This window comes from Leucopleurus acutus, assembly GCF_964270905.1.
Source record: "Leucopleurus acutus genome assembly, chromosome: 21".
In the NCBI taxonomy this organism is placed as follows: domain Eukaryota; kingdom Metazoa; phylum Chordata; class Mammalia; order Artiodactyla; family Delphinidae; genus Leucopleurus; species Leucopleurus acutus.
In genome coordinates this window covers 5,624,241-5,646,158 of record NC_139163.1, presented here as the reverse complement: position 1 = coordinate 5,646,158, position 21,918 = coordinate 5,624,241, and the positions used below count along the sequence as shown (strand labels likewise).

Genomic DNA, 21,918 nt, shown 5'->3' with positions numbered 1-21,918 from the left:
GGTTAATAAGAATTTGACCGGTAGGAATAAAAATTAGAAATTAATGCAGTATGCCTTGTTGGTTAAGAAAAGTTTTTTTTAAAAAAAAAGTCCTTTATACTTAACTATTGTGTTTACTACCAAGCCTACCTAATAAATTTCATTTTTTATTTTAAAATTTCACTATTATTTTTAAAAATCTTTTCTAAATGTTCTAATTTCTGTATTTATATTCCACTTAGCATCCTAGGAGATAAGTGAAAAACACCTTGAACTTATAAAAGTTTATTCATAAGATATTTCTGAATTGATAATTTGGATATCTGTATGTACCTTCTTTGAATATTTTTTCATTTCTAAGATTTTATCTTTATGTATCTGCATAGACATATATACAGAAATATGCTCGTGTATACGTGTAAATATTTGTATTATGCAAAATATATTTTCCCACATAGAGGAACGGGCTGTTTATCAGTGGGCCTTGGGCACATGTAATCGACACATTTATAGATTGGCATGCAGTTTACCAACTGGGGTATTTATGCATGTAAGGTTAAATAAATACAGGTATTACAACCCATGCAACAAAAATCAACAATTTGAAGTTTGGAGAAGGTTTTGATAACAGCTGGGTCCAAAACGTGTAACTTCCCCTCTTTACCTTTAAAGTCTGGGGACTGTTTATACGGTTGTTAGTGTTCCTCGGGGAGACTGTTCTGGCTGGTACCTGATGCCACAGGTCTGCCTAGTACTCGAATTCCGTTGGGAACAGTATTCCAGGCATGACGGCTAGGGTACAAATAGTTGCTTAGCTCTCTCACTCTCTTAGAGATAGAGCCAAGATCGTTAAAAGATCAGATCCACGTATTATATTCCCAGAGGATTCTGTTGGATCAAACAGTTAAGCATCTCACCAGAGAGAATTGGAAAACCAGGAATGTGACTTACTGTCAGATGAGACGACCCTGGCTCTGCGGGGAGCTTTCCTAGCACACTTCTGGGGGAAGCATTGCTATTTATATCCCTACCACAACAAAATTTACCAGCGGTCAGGGCATGTAGTAATTAATAACGTGCCTACCAGCAATTAAGCAAATCTCAGTCACTGACCATTCAAGACCCTTCTTAAGACCCAGTAGTTGCAAAATATAAAAGTCTGAGAAATACTAAAGTTATGAATCTAGACATCTTGAAAAAGAATGTATAGAAATGACTGTGCCATTATCTCTCATAAATAAAAAACACAACTGATTGAAAGGAAACATTGAGAAACTCTGTACTAGAGCAGTTGCTGTAAATGAGGTTTTTACTTATGTAAGTTTTCAGTGTAACTTCATTAAGGAAGCAAAAAATTCTCGTTTTAGAAGTTAGAACTGTGTGCATTTAAAAGCTATCAGTAACAAATAGTATCAAACTTTTTATTTTTTTATGTGCCGTGGGTGATATTTCAGAGACATGATAGCCACTGGCTGTGAAGACAAAAATGTTCGTGTCTATTATGTGGCCACCAGTTCAGATCAACCATTGAAAGTGTTTAGTGGGCATACAGAGAAGGTGTTCCATGTTAGGTGGTCTCCTCTGAGGGAGGGAGTTCTTTGCAGTGGCTCTGATGATGGGTATGTATTTTTGGATTCTAATTTTCTAGTCCTAAAATTCATAAGCTTGTAATTTTCTAGAAGTGTACTTATTTATATGATCCAACGTGTATGTGGAACTATTTTAAACATGTACTTAACAAGTAGGCAGTTAACAAGTATCTAGTTGCATCCAACTAAAAGTAAATTAAATTTTTCCATACTTAGCATCTTATTCATGATTTCTATTTCCTTATTTATTGTACTTGCAATAGATGCTTATTTCTCTCTTATTAGGAACAAAGTTAACAGAAATCTGTTGGGAAAGGGAAAAACGTCTGAAACAATAAACCTTTGTAACATGTAGAGACGAGTTGATTTTTAATAATGTTCCCATATTTAATGTGGAAAACAGCTGTACTCTGTTTTCATTAAGAATGGAATAAAAGAAGATGATTATGTATGTTAGCATGAAAAGAAGATATTTTAGAAATGAGTGACATAACATTTTTTTCTGGGTTTATGGAAGTTTCTGAAATCTTGTCTATATTTTATATCCAGACAAGATACATTTGCATGGTACAGTTTGGGCTGTTTAAATATGAGATAAATCTAGGTAAGAAAAATCTTACTTGGTGCAAGTAAAAGTTGTGGTATATAGTAACCACATTATCCTGTCCTGGTATAAAGGGGAAAAAGAAGAAAGGAGTCTTTTATATATAGCAGAAAGAGATATGCCTTAAGAAATAAAATATGTGGTATGTCTCCTAATAGTGTAATATAACCTTTGGAGTATTAATATTTTGATATTTTTCAGGTTTATATAAATCTTTAACTAAAAGATTATTATGAATTGTCCAAGCAGAGTTGGCATTTGGAGGTCTTAAATTGATTTTGAGTTCAAATTGTCCTTCAGTAACATTTGTACTCTACACAGTCAGTAGATTCAAGTAATATTATGAACCCATTTATATTTAAATTTTGTACTTGATCTGAGAGTGATTCCACAGACTAAGAAACTTATTTAACTGACAAAAACATGAAGTGTTTCCTGTATTGATAAAAGCAGAGATACGAATTGATTTTTCAAATAATACCCGTCACCATACATACTGTATTTTCAAGTTACACAAATAATTTGAGTGCTCTTAAGTTATCGTATACATGTTGTTAGTCATATTTTTCTTTGGCTTTACCTGTTCTGGATATTTTATTTTAAGAAAGCAATTTTTTAAACACATAAACTGTGAAATCATATATTTAGTATCAGGGGTTAATGACCAGTAAAAGTAAGGAAAAAATATTGGAATAGGATGGCTCTAGCCTAGTTAGTTATTCATTTTAAAATAAATAAAATTCATTTTTATTTGCTAAAAAGAAGAGAATCATAACATATATTGAAACATAAAATGTTTTTTCAATATACTGAGAAATAATCATTGTGTTCCATTAAGAATATGCTGATACTCTAGATAAATTATAACTTGTATTATATACATAATATTCTGTTTTCAGTTCTGTTCGAATCTGGGATTATACTAAAGATGCATGCATAAACGTTCTTAGAGGACACACGGCACCTGTGCGGGGATTAATGTGGAATACTGAGATCCCATACCTACTAATATCTGGCAGCTGGGACTATACTATAAAAGTGTGGGACACTCGGGAAGGAGCTTGTTTGGATACCGTGTACGATCATGGCGCAGATGTATACGGTAAAGTGTTTTTCATGTACTTTTAAATTTTGCTATATTCATGATTATAATTTCTGAGCAAGACAGTATTTCTGAAGAAGTCTTACAGGGTTTCATTTTGAAATAACATTTATCTTAGTAGAAAGTATACATGCTTACTATTTAAATATCAGAATACACAGACTATAATAGAAAATGTCATCAGAAATAATCAGAAAATAACTCTTGTTAGCACCGTGGTGTCTTTCTCTCTATCCCTGTAGAGAAACATACACACACACACGCACGCACGCATGCACGCACGCACACATATACCCTTGCACATATTCTCATGTATGGCTTGGATTTTTCTCCGTTACCTTACCATCACCCCAAAGGTAAGTTGTAAAACAGGAAGTCCTTAATAACTTAGGTATGACGTAGTTAGCCATTCCTTTACCTCTATTTTTGGATATTTGGGGCAATGTTTTGTTTCTTAATATAGTACAAAGTTTTTTACTATAAATGAGTTGGGAATGGAAAATCAGATTCCTTACCTTTTGCACATGATTTTACCCTCATTTGTAGCACCCAAACCTTGATGGGGTTGAGTAGGTACGTTAAGAATGCAAAAATGATTATTGAGAGCAGTTAACCCTCACCTAGTCATTGTATCCATATGCTTTACGCCAATGGCCTTTTAGTTACTGCAGTGTGGGACTGAGTGTGGGAGAGAATCCCATTTCTGGACATTCTAAAATGAAAGGTCCTCAAGCCTTTCTTTATCGTGTAATGAGAACATCCACCCACCCATGGATCACTGTGTATTCCATGGGGATGACAGTCAGCTCACTGACATACCAACTGAAATGTAATTCCAACACTTTCATCCAGGACCATCTGCTTTCTAATAATTATTCAACTCTGTATTCATATCTACAGAAGATGCTAAATACTTTTTTTACATCTGTGTATTGTTTTCAGCCAGGATAGAAATGTTACTTAAAACACTTCTCCACAACTTCAGTTCTGTGGAAGGGTTAGGAGGTACACATCAATAAAACATATTTTTCAGTGCTTCCATTAGTAAATGGCTTTATTTCTTCCATCAGGTTTAACATGCCACCCACGCCGCCCCTTCACTATGGCCTCGTGCTCCCGGGACTCTACGGTGAGACTCTGGTCATTAACGCCATTAATCACTCCTTTACAAATAAATATTCTGGCAGATAGATCCTGGGAAGAAATTATCGGGAACACTGGTATGGAAACTCTGCATGTATTAGATCTTCTTTCTAAATACGATTTTATAAGCGCTGTTTTCTCACTGAGTTGTTGTGTCTCTTCTCCAGATTGTGCTGTAGAACAAGGCATGCCCCCTCTGCTGTGTGGCAAAGTGTCAAGAGACATCAAACAGGAGATAGAGAAACTAAGTGGCAACCCTCGTGTGAAAAAACTAAGATGGTTTTCAGAATGTTTATCAGTAAGTATTAGAGGAATTAAATGTGAAAATCTCCCCTTTGCCAAAGTGAATCATGACAACTTTTTGTCATTAAGTTATCACATATTTACATGTGTCATCCCAGTGTAAGAAAGCAAATGGTCCATAAGTCGTGAGGGCAATGAGACATTAAAAAAGAGACAGAAGAAGGTAATTTGCTGTTTCCACCCTACTAACACTGATAAAATCGATCATTGACTAATCAGTAGCATTTCTGACAGCCTTTAGGGTACTTCAGCTACCGGTCTACCTCCTAACTTGTTAGCTGCGGCTGTGTGGTCTCCATGTCTGCTTTTATAGCAGCATGCTTCCTTACCTTCTATTCTGGCCCTCGCCTTGATATTACTATCTTTTATTATTGGCAATAAATCAACTTTTCCTTCTTAATTATTACTTGCACTTCAGAACCGCGTGTTTTGTTTTGAAGACCCTTTTCACCTCAAGAACTATTCGTGATCTTCCACATGGTAATAGACAGCTGAGATTATTTCTGAGCTAACAAAATATGTAATCAAAAAAGTTTGCCACCGACCTTAAATGATTTTAAATTTAGTGTTATTTTATAAATTATAACAGTTTCTACTATATACATTTGAAAATATCCAGAATTTTCATATTATACCACACACGCTTATACACGCACATTTGTATACATAGAGGCTATTTGTTGGGACTGTGGGTGATTCAAGGATCTTTCGCAACGAACAAAGCTTTTCCCCTCTGGTCCTCCATAGACAATTTGGGTGCATGCATTAATCCAACAAGGATCTCAGAGGGCCTAACAAACAAAAAAATTAAATGGAAACCAGAAACAATAAATAAGATAGAGTATAGTTATTATCCTGGTAATTTTTCAAGTTAGATATGCCTGCATTATATTTTTAAAGGTGCAAAATGCTGTGGGGTTTTTAATTCATTTTTCTATCTTTGGATGTTCTGTATCAACTTTTTAGCCTCCGGGTGGCAGTGACAATTTATGGGACTTAGTTGCTGTGATAAAAGGGCAAGATGATAGCTTACTTCCTCAGAACTACTGTAAAGGAATAATGCATTTGAAACATCTGATTACATTCCGAACAGTAAGTAAAGTATGCAGATGTGATGTACTCAAACACAAAATTGTTTTGCCTTTTCACTATTAAAATATGAAAATTATTTTTTGCATATATAATTAGAGTTGGTAGACTGAAGTAAGTGAACACTGAGGACATAAACCTTCAGTAAAAACTGATCACGAGAGTATCAATTATTTGGGGAACAGATTAAGGCAGCCATGGTTTTCATAGGTTGAATCTCGTGAAATTCTTCAAAGGTCACCTGGAAAGCCGTTGAAATGCTTTACCTTTACACTCTTACCAGATGATTGTATGTATGGGCTACTCTGATTTTTGTCTCAGAGTCCTACTAGGCTGTATTCTGGGATATATTTTATTAAAACTGATCATATTTTATCCCTTAATGAATTTCAGTACAAAACTACTAGTCACCTTATACATGAAGCGATATGCAGTTCCAACAGTAAACCAGTCCTGAGACCAGAAAGAAGAAAAAGCTTTTATATTTGCAATGAAGTATCAGTGGGTGACTATTTAATTGTCAGACCATGGAGAGAATCATGCCAGGGATGTGGATTTGATGGTGATAGGAAGCAGCTATTTTCATAAAGAAGTACCTTCTAAGTCACAAACTAAACACCTAATGACTGTAACAGTTACCTATTGATAGTATAGAAACCAATTAGAATAATTTTTAGTTTTTATTTATTTATTTATTATATATTTTTTCACCAGTTACATACCACTTTATCACTCACTGCCTTTTGGCCTCTGGACTTCTGGTGAGTTTTAAGGAAAATGGGATTTAGCTTCTTCCCACCCACACCAGGCATACCCGAGCCCGACTCTTCACCACACCAAAATATTGTTTTTAAAGAGGTATTATATATTATAGATAAAAAGCATTGATTTAAAAAATATTTAATATTTCCAGTGCGATATGCTTATAAAATATGTGTCTGTATAATGCTTTTATAATGATCTGTTATCACTAACTGTTGCATAACAGAATTTAGGTCATTTCATTTTCTTCTTAACCAGTCTGAAGCCCAGGAACTAACCACAATCAAGATGTCGAAATTTGGTGGTGGTATTGGCGTCCCTACTAAAGAGGAAAGACTGAAGGAAGCTGCTGAAATACACTTGCGATTAGGACAGATCCGGAGATACTGTGAGCTGATGGTGGAACTTGGAGAGGTAAAATGTGCTATTAAAGCAAAACCAAGGAGTCTCACACAGTGTCCCGAGTCTCAGTTAGATACTAAATATCAAGCTTGTCTTCTTCCAGGCCTGGTTGGTGCTCTGCCAATCTGATACCAGGGGTATACCTCAGAGCAGTAGCTATCCAAGTGAGATCCCGGCTAGCAGTATCAGCATGCCTGGGAACTCCTCAGACGTGCATTTCCCACCCAAACCTACCGAATCAGGAACTCGGGGGATGGAGCCCAATGACAGGTGCCTTTCTAAGCCCTCCAGCTTCTCTTCCCAACAAGCTAACCTGTGAGAACCACTGTCCTCGACTCTAGTCTTGGATTCCTAAAACAATCTATGTTGGCTGATCTGCTCCCAGTGAATTCCCCTTGCTAATACTGTTTGTCAGCCCCACACTGACCCCCTCTGAGGGTCAGCTGGTGAAGGCGCATTCTGATCTTTAGAGAGCACTGAATCAACAAAACAGAGTTTTCCAAAAAGGTTTGGATGAATCCATTCTATTAAAATTCAGGATGGTGGTTTCCTTTGGGAAATGGGTGGTGACTAAAATAGAGCAGAAGAGAGGAGGGGCTTCTGTTCCTTGATCTGGGAGCTCATTACATTAGTATTCAGTTTGGGAAGATTTATTGAGCCTTTCATTTTTTGGCATGTGTACTTTTAGGTCAACAGAAATTCTCCTACCCATGAAAAATAAAAGATTAGAATGACGTGGACTCATTCCATGGTTGATAATTTCTGAAAAGCTCTTGGTTAATTAATTTTATAATTACAAAGCATGATATTAGGACTCTAAAAGAAAAATGGTGCTGACAAACCTAGTGGCAGGGCAAGAATAAAGACATAGAAGATGGACTTGAGGACACGGGGGTGGGATGTGGAAGCTGGGGCGAAGTGAGAGTAGCATTGACGTATATATACTACCAAATGTAAAATAGCTAGTGGGAAGCAGCCGCAGAGCACAGGGAGATCAGCTCGGTGCTTTGTGACCACCTAGAGGGGCGGGAGGGAGACTCAAGAGGGAGAGGATATGGGGATATATGTATGCAAATGGCTGATTCACTTTGTTGTACAACAGAAACTAATACAGTATTGTGAAGCAATTATACTCCAATAAAGATCTATTAAAAAAACTAACTTAAAAAAAAGCATACTTATAAATAATATGAAGTAAAACTAAGCAGTAACATTACATTAAACTGTATCAAAATTAAATTTAGCTCACCTTTGTATCTCCCCATACATTAGAGAAAAACAATGAATTACTCCTTGATCTATGATAATAAAGTGTACCATTTAAAAATGTTATTTAAAAGGAATTGCAAACTAAAAAAATGTTTAACTTAGGAGCAGTGTGAAATTTTTCTTATGAAGAAATAAAGGTATGACTTAAAAGTAACTTCTTTAACAGGGCACTTCTAGAAAGAATATCAAGTGAAGGAGAAAAAGAATAAATAAATTTGGTAGAACAGTGTAATTCTTTATCTTTCTGAGTTATATATTTGGGTGTATATAATTTAAAATTATATTTAATTCCAATTTAATTCAAGATAATTTAATCAGGCATTTACTTATGGAGCTAATAATTTTGTTGTTGTGCAGTTTCATCAATGGACTTAATGATCCAAAAAACTGTGCTTGCAACCCTTTAGAAATATAGGTGTCCTTATAATTGTTCATGATCACCGCCTTACAAATACCTTCTATTTCTGTAAAATTGATAGTATGAGATTAGGAAAACATTTATTCTTTTCACTTGCAACACATGTTTTTATTGAAAGAGCTTGGTGATTTTAAAGTTAATTTAATCTACATTTCAATTTCTTTCTTCCATTCATCCCTACTATAATAAAGACGAATTTCCCCCAAAAAACATGATTATAAACAATGTAGTGTTAAAAATTTCCTAACCTGTTATTTTCAGGCTAATTACCAATTTTCTAGCTTTATTTGCAGTAGAACTTGCCTGTCTCGGAGAGCCTTAATTAAAATGAAGTTTTGATTTTTGTAGTGATATTTCAGAATATTTTCTCCTCAGTTCCCTTCTAGACTTGAATTCAGTGAAATCTGTGTCTTCAAACAACAGTCACAATCAGCCTTAACTGAACAGCGAGCTTCTTTTAGTAGTAGGCTAATTTTTAAAATATGAAGACAGGAATATCAATTATAAAGGGAGAGATGACAATAAATAAAATTTATGACAATGAGTAGGGAAAAAATACAAATAGAAATAAATGCCGTGTTTGTTAAATACAAGTAACAGTGAAATAAAAATTTCAGTGTATATATGACTTTGAAAAGAGAACATAGAATACCATAGACCAGATTACTCTGGTGTTGTGTGGGAAGGTGAGTTAGTATATTTTTCAAACTACATACTTTATGTACTACCCCTTCCCCCAACCTCCTTTCTTTTTCTCTCTCTGCTCCCCCCTTCCCTCCACCTCTCTTTCTTTCTCTGTAGGCTTGGGATTTTCCCTGCTAAATCAGGGAATTTATATATCTTATTTTATTTTAAACTATGGTAATACTTATACCCTAGGGAATGCATGAGATAGTATACAAAAAATATGCCTGGAAATCCAAACACTCTAATAAAAACTTGTGTTATAAATATGAGTTCATTTTTTTAAAAGTCTGTTAAGAGTTAGCCGGTACAATCAAAATGGGTATGTTTCTGCTTTTCTTTTCTCCTGTTCTAGTGGGACAAAGCCTTGTCAGTTGCGCCAGGGGTGTCTGTGAAATACTGGAAGAAGTTGATGCAGAGGTGAGGCAGAGAGTCTGTGTCCAAGCAGATGTTTTACATTTTGTTAAAATAGAAGCAATATATAAGTATGCTAGTAGCCTTTGAGATTTTTTACTTTTATGTTGTTTTAAATGATAACTGAATTTTATGTCTCCTGGTACGGTAAATTAAATGAATCGGTTATAAGTCATTTGGCGTTCTTATATTTGAGCTGACATCTGATAAGAACAGTGGTAGAAGGCAAATTCCCCCATGTTGATGGAGGAAATGACAGATCAGTCAACATACTCACTGGTTAATGTATTGCTATTGAAATATAAGTGGTAAGATTTCTTGAAGGTTAGCAAAGTTCGTGAAATAGTCATTCTATAAATAATCTCAGAAATTCTCTCTGTGGACACTAATTCCTGCTGTGTCCTCTGCATGTATACAAGGTAGTTCTGATGATGAAGAGGGTTTTACCACTGAACAAGGTTAACCGGATGTCCTTGTTCTAGAACGTAATAAACAAACAAGAGTTCTTCTGAGGTGTATTGGTCTCCTAGGGCTGCCATAAGAAAGGACCACAAACCGAGTGCTTAGAACAACAGAAATGTATTCTCTCCCGGCTATCAAGTTGTCAGCAGTGTTGCTTCCTGCTGGAGGTTCTGAGAAGGAATCAGGTCCGTGCTCTCCCCCTGGCTTCTGGTGGTTACCGACAGCCCTTGGCACTGCAGGCTCTGCTAAGTCTTCACGTGGCATTATCCCCCGTGCGTCTCTGGGTCCAAATTCCCCCTTTTTAATAAGGATACCAGTCATATCAGATTTAGAGTTTACCCTAATCCAGTACAACCCCGTCTTAACTAATTATATCAGCAAATGAAGTCACACTCACAGGTACCGTGGATTAGGGCTTCCACCACGTATCTTTTGAGGGGGAAACATAGACTGCTCTCTTTCTGTTCTATTCATTGGTTCCACAGGTATTTAGCGCTCACTACGTGCCAGTTACCATAGAGGACTATTTAATGAGTAATTACCTTGCTTCTGGCATTAAAAATGAAGTTTGGTTTTCGTTTCACGGGACAGGGTTTAGAAAAAAAATTCAACTGTAACTCACGTGTACCCATAAAATCAATCAGAGACCAAGCATGAAATACAGAAGGATTAACGCATTAGCCGTGGCAAAGTGGACCATTCCCCAGCACCTACTCTCCCCAAATCAGTTAAGCATTAGCTAGCTCCAGCCCTCAGACTGCAGGCTCCTTAGACTAAGCTCTGAGAATCCAAAGTAATTCTAAGTTCATGTGTCTTCTGTTGTGTGTACAATTACTACACAATGGTAAATGTCACTGCTCCCACTGAAACCTTAATAAAGTCAGGTTAGCAGAGGGTATTTATTTCACAAAACAATTTTGTTTCAACCTAAGAAACAAGAGTCTTTTTCATTTATCTTTGAAAACCAACACCTGATTTTCTCTGCTCCTTAGTTCACATGGTGGCCAGAAAATCATCTCCCTGCAACTCCTAAGTTCATGTTTTATGCATCCAGCCATTCAGAAAGATCGATCGGCAGTCTCTCAGTCCTATTTCTAAATGCCCAGGAAGAGAATCTTGTTTCTAAACAGCTGTAACAGGGAAATCAGGGTCAGATGGTGAAAGCCTGGTTGTTAGGGAAGACGCCAATGACCCCATGAACTGGAGACTGTTAACAGCGATCTAGGCAAACAACAATAAAATTGTTGTTTTATTATTAAATAAAAAAGTGTCTACTGCACCCACCCAAAGGTTGGCAATTGAAATGGAGTTTAATGCAGGTGCCAGCATAAATTAAATATACCAGATTAGTTCTCAGTAAAACTGAGATTGAACGTTAAGAGTGGCATTAACGAGGTTGGTCACTGAGAAAGTAATGGGGACATAAAACAGGAAAAGAGAAACAGAGACAGACAGACAGACAGTGATGGATGTAGAGAGACAGAGACACATGTATATCCTTCATAATCTTCAAGATCAGGCCTCCGCTCCCCCCTCACATATTGGGAACATTATTTTTCTTTAAGCTACCTTGCCTGGGGCAAAGCTCCTTAACCCTTTCCAGCATATGAGCACAGCAAAAATATAGCCAGTTATGACAGTGAGTAGGGAAAAAATCAAAACAAATAAATTTCATGTTTGTTAAATATAAGTAACAGTGAAATAAAATTTTCTTGAATTATCCTTTTTAATGATTCTTAGGCTACTTGCATTCAGGGGCTCGCCAATCGCTGTGCTCACTAAAACGCTTAAAATTCTCTGTCTTTAGTGAAGTAGACACCCACATATGAATTAATCCAATTGAGAGTAGATGTCCCATCACACATATCCAGGTAACAACTTATCAGAAAGATATATTCCTTATTTTAATAGCTAAGCTACATTAATTTTAAGACCTGAAATGTTCATTGCCTTTAAAATATGAAAATTTGTAGTTTCCTAAGGGGAAACAAGTACTAACAGTGTTTACTATTTCAGGAAACTTTTGTCCTCCTTATGTGATATGATTATAAATCTAGGTCTTTGTGGATTCTGATGCAAATTTTAGAGACTTCAGAGAATCTCAGTCAAACTGAGAACCTTGAAATTACTATGTTATATAAAAAAAAGCTTTGTTGTTATTTTATTAGGAGAGCTGATCAGCTGATCCAGGAAGATAAGGATGATGTCATTCCATACTGCATAGCCACTGGCGATGTGAAAAAATTAGTCCATTTTTTTATGTCACGAGGTCAGCTGAAAGAAGCTCTGCTTGTTGCACAGGTACAAACACGTAACGACACGGGCTGGACACACTGGGAGGGGCGTGTGGGAGGGGGAAGGTCATGTTCACGTGATGGACAGAGTTGTACATGGCTTGGCTTCTGCCCACCTCCTGACCTTCTTTCTTGGACATTTCAGTCACCCTCTCTTTGCTCTGGCCACACTGAACCTATTTTAGATCTTTAAACATGCAGGCATCTCTGAACTCTGGCCTTTTCTACGCTGCTGAATGTTGTATACACTTGAGCAACTCTAGTAATCATTCACTTGAAGCTTCCTGTTGATACAACAGAGTTCATGGGTTGGTTTTTTTGGTTTTTTTTTAATTCTAAGCCTATCTCCAAATCGTAGTATAAATTTCAAACATCATTTAAATATACTTTGTTCAAAAGAATATTCTGAAATCGGTCCATTATCAGCAGTTAGCTACAGATTAACTAAAGATTGCATTAAATTCCAGGCTGCTTGTGAGGGAAATATGCAAACCTTCCATGTTTCAACACCTAAAGGATCTTCTTATTCTGATGATATCTACAAGGAAGACTTTAACGAGTGAGCGATTCATTCTTTGTTGGGGATCAATACTTTTTTGTGGCTGGTTTCCCTTTAAGGCAGTTCATCCTTCTTGGCACGCAGAGGACTTGTCTGTCTCGTGTCCTCAACTGCATTTCTCACCACAGTCATGTTCCGTCACAGCATCCGTCCCTAGACGAGGAGGGAAATGTCAGGCACATAGACACAGCCGCCACACGTCTTATGTAGCTTCCAGAAAAGCAAAAACTGCATTTCAGTACAGAAATTGCATATAAAGCACCTAAATCCTTAAAATCTGATCAAACCTGCTGGGGAGGAGAGGCAGTAAAAGTAAGATGTGCTGTTTATTAATGTTTCACCCTAGACTCAGTGTGGATAACATCTCCCTGACATCACTCAAAATCCATGACACCCTGGTATTAGCATCTGGAACAACATCTAGGTCTCTTGACATATACACACTACTATATATAAAACAGATAACTAATAAAGACCTGCTGTAGAGCACAGGGAACTCTACTCAATACTCTGTAATAACCTCTATGGGAAAAGAATCTAAAAAAGAGTGAATATATGTATATGTGTAATTGATTCACTTTGCTGTACAGCAGAAAGTAGCACAACATTGTAAACCAACTGTACTCCAATACAAATGTTTTTAAAAATTAAAAAAAAATGAAATCCAAATACTAACGTTTTTAAAAGAAATAGAAATTAGGATTCTCCAGCCTTTTGACCTTTTTCAAGTCCAGTAATCTACCTTCCTCTGCGTCTTCTCTTAGCTCCTATCATGGCCCTAGGAAATAGGATATTTAAACTTTTGGGACACTTGACAAGTAAAAATGATCACAAAATGTTAGGCAAATAATGTGTTGGGCCTAACGCATTTCTTCCTGGTTTTTTGCTGTTATTCTCTGCCATTTCTAAACTTGGCATTTTAAAGATCTAACATTACACCACCCCTGTTCCAGTCATCACCTAAATCTTGAAAAGTTTCTGTTCAACCTGTAATTCTTCTAAGGTTAACTGCCCCTATAGCTGAGGCATAAATTATTCGATGTAGGATGGGAAATTCTGAAAATTTGGCTTTTCTTCTGAAAAGAAGAAAAATTGCAGGGGAGAGCAGGTAGCCTTATCAGCTCATCTGCTAAGAAAGACTGCTTTCCTGATTTTCCCCCCAAATCAGGCTTTCTACCTATACCAAGGATCTAAAATTAAATCTTGTTGGATCCCTTAAGCAGCTTGTTATAAAAAGGCATCAGTTCACTCTTATGATGGAGTCCTTGTGTTTATATCCAGTACGTACACTTTTTCTTCCTAGACTCCTGCAGGAAGCCTGCAGAGAGCTGGCGGAATGGTATTTTCAGGATGGCCGGGCAGTCCTAGCTGCGTGTTGCCACCTCGCTGTGGATAATATCGAGGTACATTTCAAAGTGGCTCATGTGAATGAAAAGCTCTTAAGATACGTCATGATGTTTGAGGGGGAATAATACGGTGACTTTCTATGTAAGATCTGGTTTTTGCATGCTTTCCAAGCCTGAGCGATGACGTGCCCAATAAACACAGATAAACTGTACAGGCTATGAGATCTTTTTATTTACCTATTTATTTATTTTTATTACAAGAGACATATTTGTCAAAACCTTACTTTAAGTATTTCATCATATATGAGAAGCAGGAGTGTGGTAAAGGGAAGAGTCACTGGACTTGGACTCAGAATACCTGACTTTTGAAAGCAGTTATTTTTATAGATACTTTAGTATATGCTTCGCAAGTTATGTTTTTGAGGTATTTTTCATTTGAGCTTCTAATGTAATAGGAAACCATTAAGTAAAGATGTGGGTTCTATTTTGCGTGTATCCTTAGCTATGTTGGCCTTAAGGGATAATTGATAGTCATTGTACAGTATCGAGGAAGAGTTTACGAATTTACTTTTTTTTCTGATAGAGGGACTGAAGGACATGTTGCGGATACTGCAGAGAGACTGTTATTAATTACAAAAATGTGAGCAAAGGCTCGAAACTCTTAAATTCTGACCCTATAAAATGTGCTCTGTGTCCCTTTATCAGGGGTTTTCCATCTGAAAACCGTAGTTGCCCTGACAGAAGTACTGTAGACAAATGTTACACTCGGTATTTTATAAGAATAATCGATTATAGGTTAATACAACTTTATCTGCTTCATGAGATGCAGTAGGGGAATGATGAGGCTGCCCAGCATCTATGAAACTGAAGGAATTCTTTTCTCATTGAGCAAGCTGGCTATGGCGTACCTGATTCGCGGAAACGAGCTGGAGTTGGCAGTCTGTGTGGGCACAGTGCTTGGAGAGCTGGCAGGACCCGCAACCCACTATGCCCTCGAGCTGCTGGCGAGAAAGTGCATGATGATTCCAACGTGGTGAGCATTTCTAAAGTCAAAGAATAGTTTCCTAGTGATGGAAGCATTTTTTGAATGTGGTAAGTTGCTCTTGATAAGATGTGTGTTGGGAGAATATAGGAGCTCCCTTTTAGATAAAGATAAGATGTGAGCATGAATTAAGAGTGAGAACTACCGTGGCTATGTAGCGAAATCTGCCATCACTTATTCTAAAGTAGCCCAGTTGTAACGTGTAATATTTCAAACACATAAAGCACCATGGGACAGTAAATATGCACTTCTTAAGATTATCAGGACCACGCATTCCCACTTCCCATTGCGGAGCACAGGCTCCGGACGCGCAGGCTCAGTGGCTATGGCTCACGGGCCCAGCCGCTCCGCGGCATGTGGGATCTTCTGGGGCTGGGGCACGAACCCGTGTCCCCTGCATCGGCAGGCGGACTCTCAACCACTGCACCACCAGGGAAGCCCAACATTCCCACTTTTTAAATTCTGCATGTCTACACTCATTCTTGTCAGATCTTGGGTCTTAGTTTGAGGTTTAGAAAATAAAGTCACTTTTCTAAGGGAGAGTAATAATAAAGATGGTATAGCCGGACACTTGGAACAAACTTGGGCTGTGCTGTAAGAGGCAGACCCGGGAGAGTCCCCGGGGGACCTGGAGCTCCAGCTCACAGCAATTCTTCCTCACTTCTCAGGGCAGACAGTCCTTCATCGTGGAGGAAGGAGATGGTGCTGTCACTCACGTGTTTGTTGAATAAAGATGATTTTAGACCTCTGTCTTCTCACGTAGAACCTTGGGAAATTTCTACATAAGCTTGTTTATGAGGACTTTCACGTCTCCCCACTCTACACTCCCTGCACACAGGCCCCCACTCTTACGATGGAGCTATACAGACGCCACTGTTGAACACTACAGATGAGAATCATCGTCATCGCTAGCTAACACTTCCTTACCGCTCACTGTGCGCCGTGCACCGTCGTAAGCACTTACGTGCAACATGCAACAGTTCACTCAGAACTATGCGGTAGATGTTGATTTGCCTCTGGTCTCAGTAATTGGTCGTGCCAGGACTCAAAGCTACATAAACCGGCTCCAGTGTTTGCACTCCTAGCTACTGTCTTAGTCAGCTGGGGCTGCTGTAACAAAATGCTACAGACTGGGTGGCTGATACACAGGAGAAATGTATTCTTCATGGTTCTGGAGAGTGAGAAGTTCAAGATAAACTGGCACATTCGGTGTCTGATGGGAGCTGGCTTCCTGTTTCGTAACTGGCTGCGTTTTTGCTGTGCTCACGTGGTGGAAGGGGTGAGGGAGCTCCCTGTGACCCCTTTTATCGGGGTACTAAATCCCATTCATCGCGGCTCTTCCCTCATGTCCCTATAACCTCCCAAAGACCCCACCTCCTAATACCATCCCGCTGGGGGTTAGATGTCAACATAGGGCTTTTGGGGGACACAAACATTCAGTCTATGGCAGCTGTCACACTACACCGCCCCCTCATCCAGGGCTGAGTCAGAAAAAGAGCAGTGCTTCCCGGACTCCTTTCCTGTTGGATCTGGGGGCTTCAGAGAGATTCGGGAATCTCAGAGTTATTCTAATTTTTACCCATATCTTACAGTGATGTAAGAGCTCCCTCCCCCATCAGAATGGAGTGGTGCTCCACCATCAGTCTCAGACTTAAGTGTACCTAACGCAGGCCATCCCTCGAGAGGACCCAGTTCTGTCTCTCAAGAACTATGGTCGTTGGCTCAGACCCAACCGAAAGCACGAGGTCTAACTCACACTACTTAACCCACAAAGGTGACTGACTGACGCTGTGCTAAAAGTCATCATCTAATTCAAATACAATGTGATTACTAAAGTAAAGGTAAAAAAGTAGCGAAACATGGATATTAAATTTTAAAGAGGTTTCAAAATCTTCCACCTGACTCTATGTCTTATTGCTTTTAATATAAAACAAACTTCTCCTTCCTTTTAACTCCCTCCAAGAGTCCTTTCTTAATATAGCCATAGGTTTGTGCACCAGAAACCAGGATAAAGTTCAAACGCTGAAATACATGCATCTGGCTTTTTTTTTCCGAGTGAAATCTAATCCTAATGTAATTTTATAAACCGAGAACACTTCGTGTTTTTTTTTTTACAGTCACTGGTAAAAGTTTGCTTTTCCTTGGTTGTCATTGCCTATTCACGGTATTCAAATTTATTTTCTTTTTAGCTTTCCATCCACTGGATACAGGTATTATCGAGTTTTATTAAAATCTTCAATTAAAAATTCACATATTTGTTTTTAGAATACCAACTCTTTACTAAGAAATGATCACTAACTGTTTTTGGTTCATTGCTTTGCAGAATGCCAGTTCATTTATATAGTTTATATAAAACCTAACTACAAAGTAAGGAGAACAGTTTCTATAACCTAGGTACAAAATCACTCATGATTTTATACTTGAAACCTGTGTAAAAAATGAACTGTGGCTTTCTACAATAAAACAATAATTAACTCAACTAAGCAAATTAAGATGCCTGTTCTGTAGTGAAATTTAAGAGTTTGGATCATTTCGCTGGTCTATATCAGTATATAGAAATATAGACACACATTTTCCCCTACTGGCATACTGAATTTTCAATAAACAGTGAACTAGCCTAAAAAGTAAATAAAATTAGCTAGAATTGCTGTAAATTTCTCTGTGTCAGGATATGATTCTAGGATAAGAAAGTCAGACTTTTGTCTGTAGTTCATAGACGTTAAAGTAGAATTTTAGCACAGCTTTTTAAAACACTATAAAAGCAAATGATAATTTCTATATTCTCATGGACATTAAAAACTGCTATTAAATGTTAGTATCAGAAAACATAAAGTCATACTTTTTATCAAGAACAGATGAATTACTCTAATTTGGAACCTGTAAGAACACTCAAAGATTTACTTGCCCAATGATTATAGAGAATTTGACACGTACAAATTATCCCTATTCCTGTTCTTTGCTCAGTGTATTCTGATGAAACCTCTCCCTAATATTTTCTAAAATAATTTATTCACTTGAATGACCAATTTAGATTTTACTGAAGGCTGCACAGAGAAGGTGGAGGGGGCTGTACTCAGAGTCCACAGCACAGCCGTGGTAACTTCACATTTGGAATACTGTCTATTCTAAAGTCATGCGGAATGTCTATCATTTTCTTGAAAATTGAATAATAATATCGTAAGCCATTAAAAATTAGTGATTTCTCTCTTAGGAGGCGTGAAACCAAAACCTCCTCACCTCCTGATTTTTAAAAATGGTTTTATACAAAATATTTTAATGTAAAGCTGTGAAAGTCCACACATTTTTTAAATGTCTGATTTCAAAATGATCTATTTCATTGATTAAATCTTTAGAAAGCAAATCGGGAAACCACATTTCTGTCTTTGATTTCCACCTAAAGTTTAAGAAATATGCAGAATACCCATACATCTAAACTTAAAATATCTAAATATCCATTAGTTTTAATGCGCTGGAAAATACTGTTGTCCATTGTTGGCAAGTGTAGCAAAAGTTGATGAGAATTAGCTTTCACAGAGTCTGCCTTATAATTCGCTCCAAAGAACACGTCTCATACTACTTAGTTTGGTTAGAGAATTATTCTATAATAACAAAATTAATTGTAAGTATATAAGGGCTCAGTATTTAGGAATTTCATAATACGTTTTTTCTTCACGTCCTCTGGTTTCTGTAATCTACATTTAGAGGAGTTTCATAACTAAGTAGGAAATTAGTACTGTTTATGTAAATAGAAAAGCAAGGGAGGTGTAATGAGTCTTCTTCCTTTGAAATAGTTCTAAAATGTTATTTTTAGGCTTTTTCTTCCTCATGGAAGTTTCCCCTTTTGTTATGTGAATAGGAATTTGGCCGTTGATCTTCTCCTGATGACTCCTGACAGCGAACTACAGTTAGTAAAACTCTGTGCTTTCTACCCGGGGTGTATCGAAGAGATAAATGATCTTCATGAGAAGGTATGCTGACGATATTAAGTATTCTACTTTGGAATGCAGTGCTGTGATTTCATTCGCTTTAGGTTTGGTCAAATAGTGATGCACACAGAGAAATGAATATACGGTCCCGTCAGAATCCCCTCATAAATACAACAAAAATTATAACAATAAGGAAGAACGTTTATTGAGTTTCTACTATACGTTTGGAACTGTTCTAAATTTTCACATCTGTTATCTATCTGTTACTTAATTCTCATGAAACCCTGAAAAGCAGGGGATACTGTTCCTAATTTATAAAGAAAGTGAACTCAGAGAAGGTAAGGAACTTTTTTTTTTTTTTTTTTTTTTTGCGGTACGCGGGCCTCTCACTGTTGTGGCCTCTCCCGTTGTGGAGCACAGCCTCCGGACGCGCAGGCTCAGCGGCCATGGCTCACGGGCCCAGCCGCTCCGCGGCATGTGGGATCTTCCCGGACTGGGGCACGAACCCGTGTCCCCTGCATCGGCAGGCGGACTCTCAACCACTGCGCCACCAGGGAAGCCCGGAACTTTTAACTAGTTAACGGTGGGGTGAGAACTTCAACGTTTGTAACTTCACATCCCAAGCCCTTTCCACTTTGCATCTTAAGGTACATGTATGCTAACTTTAAAAATAGGCAGTTTAAGATCTTTAAAAGAATCAGTGAAGTCTAATAAAATTGGCATGCTTATTCTAAAGTGCTTTTTAAAAATGCTCCATTACGAATACAGGAATTTATATACCAAGATTACATACAAAAGCAATCAAAATGTTCAACAATAGGGAGATTGTATTAATTACAGTATATTTTGGCTGTGCCACGTGGCTTGTGGGATCTCAGCTCACCAACCAGGGACTGAACCCGGGCCATGGTAGTGAAAGCCCAGAATCCTAACCACTAGGCCATCAGGGAACTCCCCTAAAAATTATATTTAAATATTAAGTCATATAGCTTTTGGAATTTTAAGATAGGATAAGAATTACAGGAATGATCAACCTACTCTTCTTATCATATTATGTGTCAGAATGAAATTTCAGTGGGAACCATTTGCTAATTCTCTCTACTCTCAGAGCATATAGCAAAGTGAAGAAACTTTTTTCTTTCTAACCAGGCACAGTTCCTAGCACATAGTAGTTGCTCAGTAAATAACTGGCATTCAATGAATAAAGATGGGGAAACAATATGAAATGTCACATACATGAGAGCTCTTTTAGTTTAGTTTGTTGTAATTTTTTTGAGAGAGTTTGAGGGATCTAAAATATTCAGTTTACTTAAATTTTAAACAACGGAAAATATGAAGCTGTGGAATAAACAAATTGAATAAACCATTTTAGTAACTTACGGGGGTGTAAAAAATAGTGAGAAGGAAATAGAGTGACAAATCTCCAAGGAGAGGAGACAGATGACCTAACTGTGGATGAACCACATCATCTGCGGTCACAGCACAAAATATTTTTTGCGGCGGAAGCTCTGTCTCAGCGGTTGCCAAAGACTAGTAAGACAGCAGTAAACTATGCCTGTGTTGCTTAGAAACAAACCAACAAACTTTAACACCTAAACTGCAAATATCATGAACAAGTCAGAATTTTATCTAAAATGAATTCATAACTTAAGTTAAAATATTGATTTGAGTTATTAAGTTACTAATTTATAACTTAATTCCTGTCTACGTAATGAAAGCAGAAAAACTTACATGAAGGTGGAGTAGACTCTCAGTTTTAACAGAAAAAAACATTATTTGAAAAGATTGGGAGTGTTGCTTTTCATTTTACAGTAATGAATTCATAGACTCAGATCTCCACTTTGTGGCATTTCGGAATGTCAAAGCTAAAAACGTTGAGAGCTTGTCCTACTCGAAATAAAGTTGCTTTGTCTCAAGGCCAAGTGAAAGTAAATCACTGTGTAGAGAACACGTAAGCATGCACCTTTTATGTTTTCTACATTTAATGTAGTTTTTGAGACTGGTCAGTATATTTGTTCTAAAGTAACTAATTTCAGCGTTTCCTGCTCAATTACATTTGCAGGTACTAATTCTAGTATCACAATCAGGACAAATTTACTTCCACCTCTTTGGGTTTTTTTTTTTTTTTTTTTTTGTAGCTTCTTTTTTTTTTTTTTTTTTTTTTTTTGCGATATGCGGGCCTCTCACTGTTGTGGCCTCTCCCATTGCGGAGCACAGGCTCCGGACGCGCAGGCTCAGCGGCCATGGCTCACGGGCCCAGCCGTTCCGCGGCATGTGGGATCTTCCCGGACCGGGGCACGAACCCGCGTCCCCTGCATCGGCAGGCGGACTCTCAACCACTGCGCCACCAGGGAAGCCCTACTTTCACCTCTTTTATTAGGTATTTGTGTGATTAAAACTACTGACTCATTAGGTAATACCCTATTTATTGTTATTAGATCTTAAAGATATTCCCATAAGTGTATGCTTTTAGTACAAATTATTTCATTTACATCTGTTCTCAGCAACTTTAATAAGGAGGCATATTGGAA

General features: G+C 37.5%; 1 protein-coding gene across 1 annotated transcript in view; it reads left to right on the top strand.

The window, feature by feature from the left end:
* The window catches only part of WDR17 (WD repeat domain 17), a 76,920-nt gene that overhangs the window by 47,240 nt on the left and 7,762 nt on the right, over window positions 1–21,918 (top strand). The window contains exons 13-24 of the mRNA XM_082863666.1: window positions 1,434–1,598; window positions 3,072–3,274; window positions 4,345–4,494; window positions 4,585–4,715; window positions 5,687–5,812; window positions 6,830–6,985; window positions 9,700–9,764; window positions 12,389–12,521; window positions 12,982–13,073; window positions 14,377–14,476; window positions 15,313–15,449; window positions 19,273–19,429. Coding sequence (XP_082719792.1) covers window positions 1,434–1,598; window positions 3,072–3,274; window positions 4,345–4,494; window positions 4,585–4,715; window positions 5,687–5,812; window positions 6,830–6,985; window positions 9,700–9,764; window positions 12,389–12,521; window positions 12,982–13,073; window positions 14,377–14,476; window positions 15,313–15,449; window positions 19,273–19,429 — 1,615 coding nt within the window. The remainder of the gene's footprint in view (window positions 1–1,433; window positions 1,599–3,071; window positions 3,275–4,344; window positions 4,495–4,584; window positions 4,716–5,686; window positions 5,813–6,829; window positions 6,986–9,699; window positions 9,765–12,388; window positions 12,522–12,981; window positions 13,074–14,376; window positions 14,477–15,312; window positions 15,450–19,272; window positions 19,430–21,918) is intronic.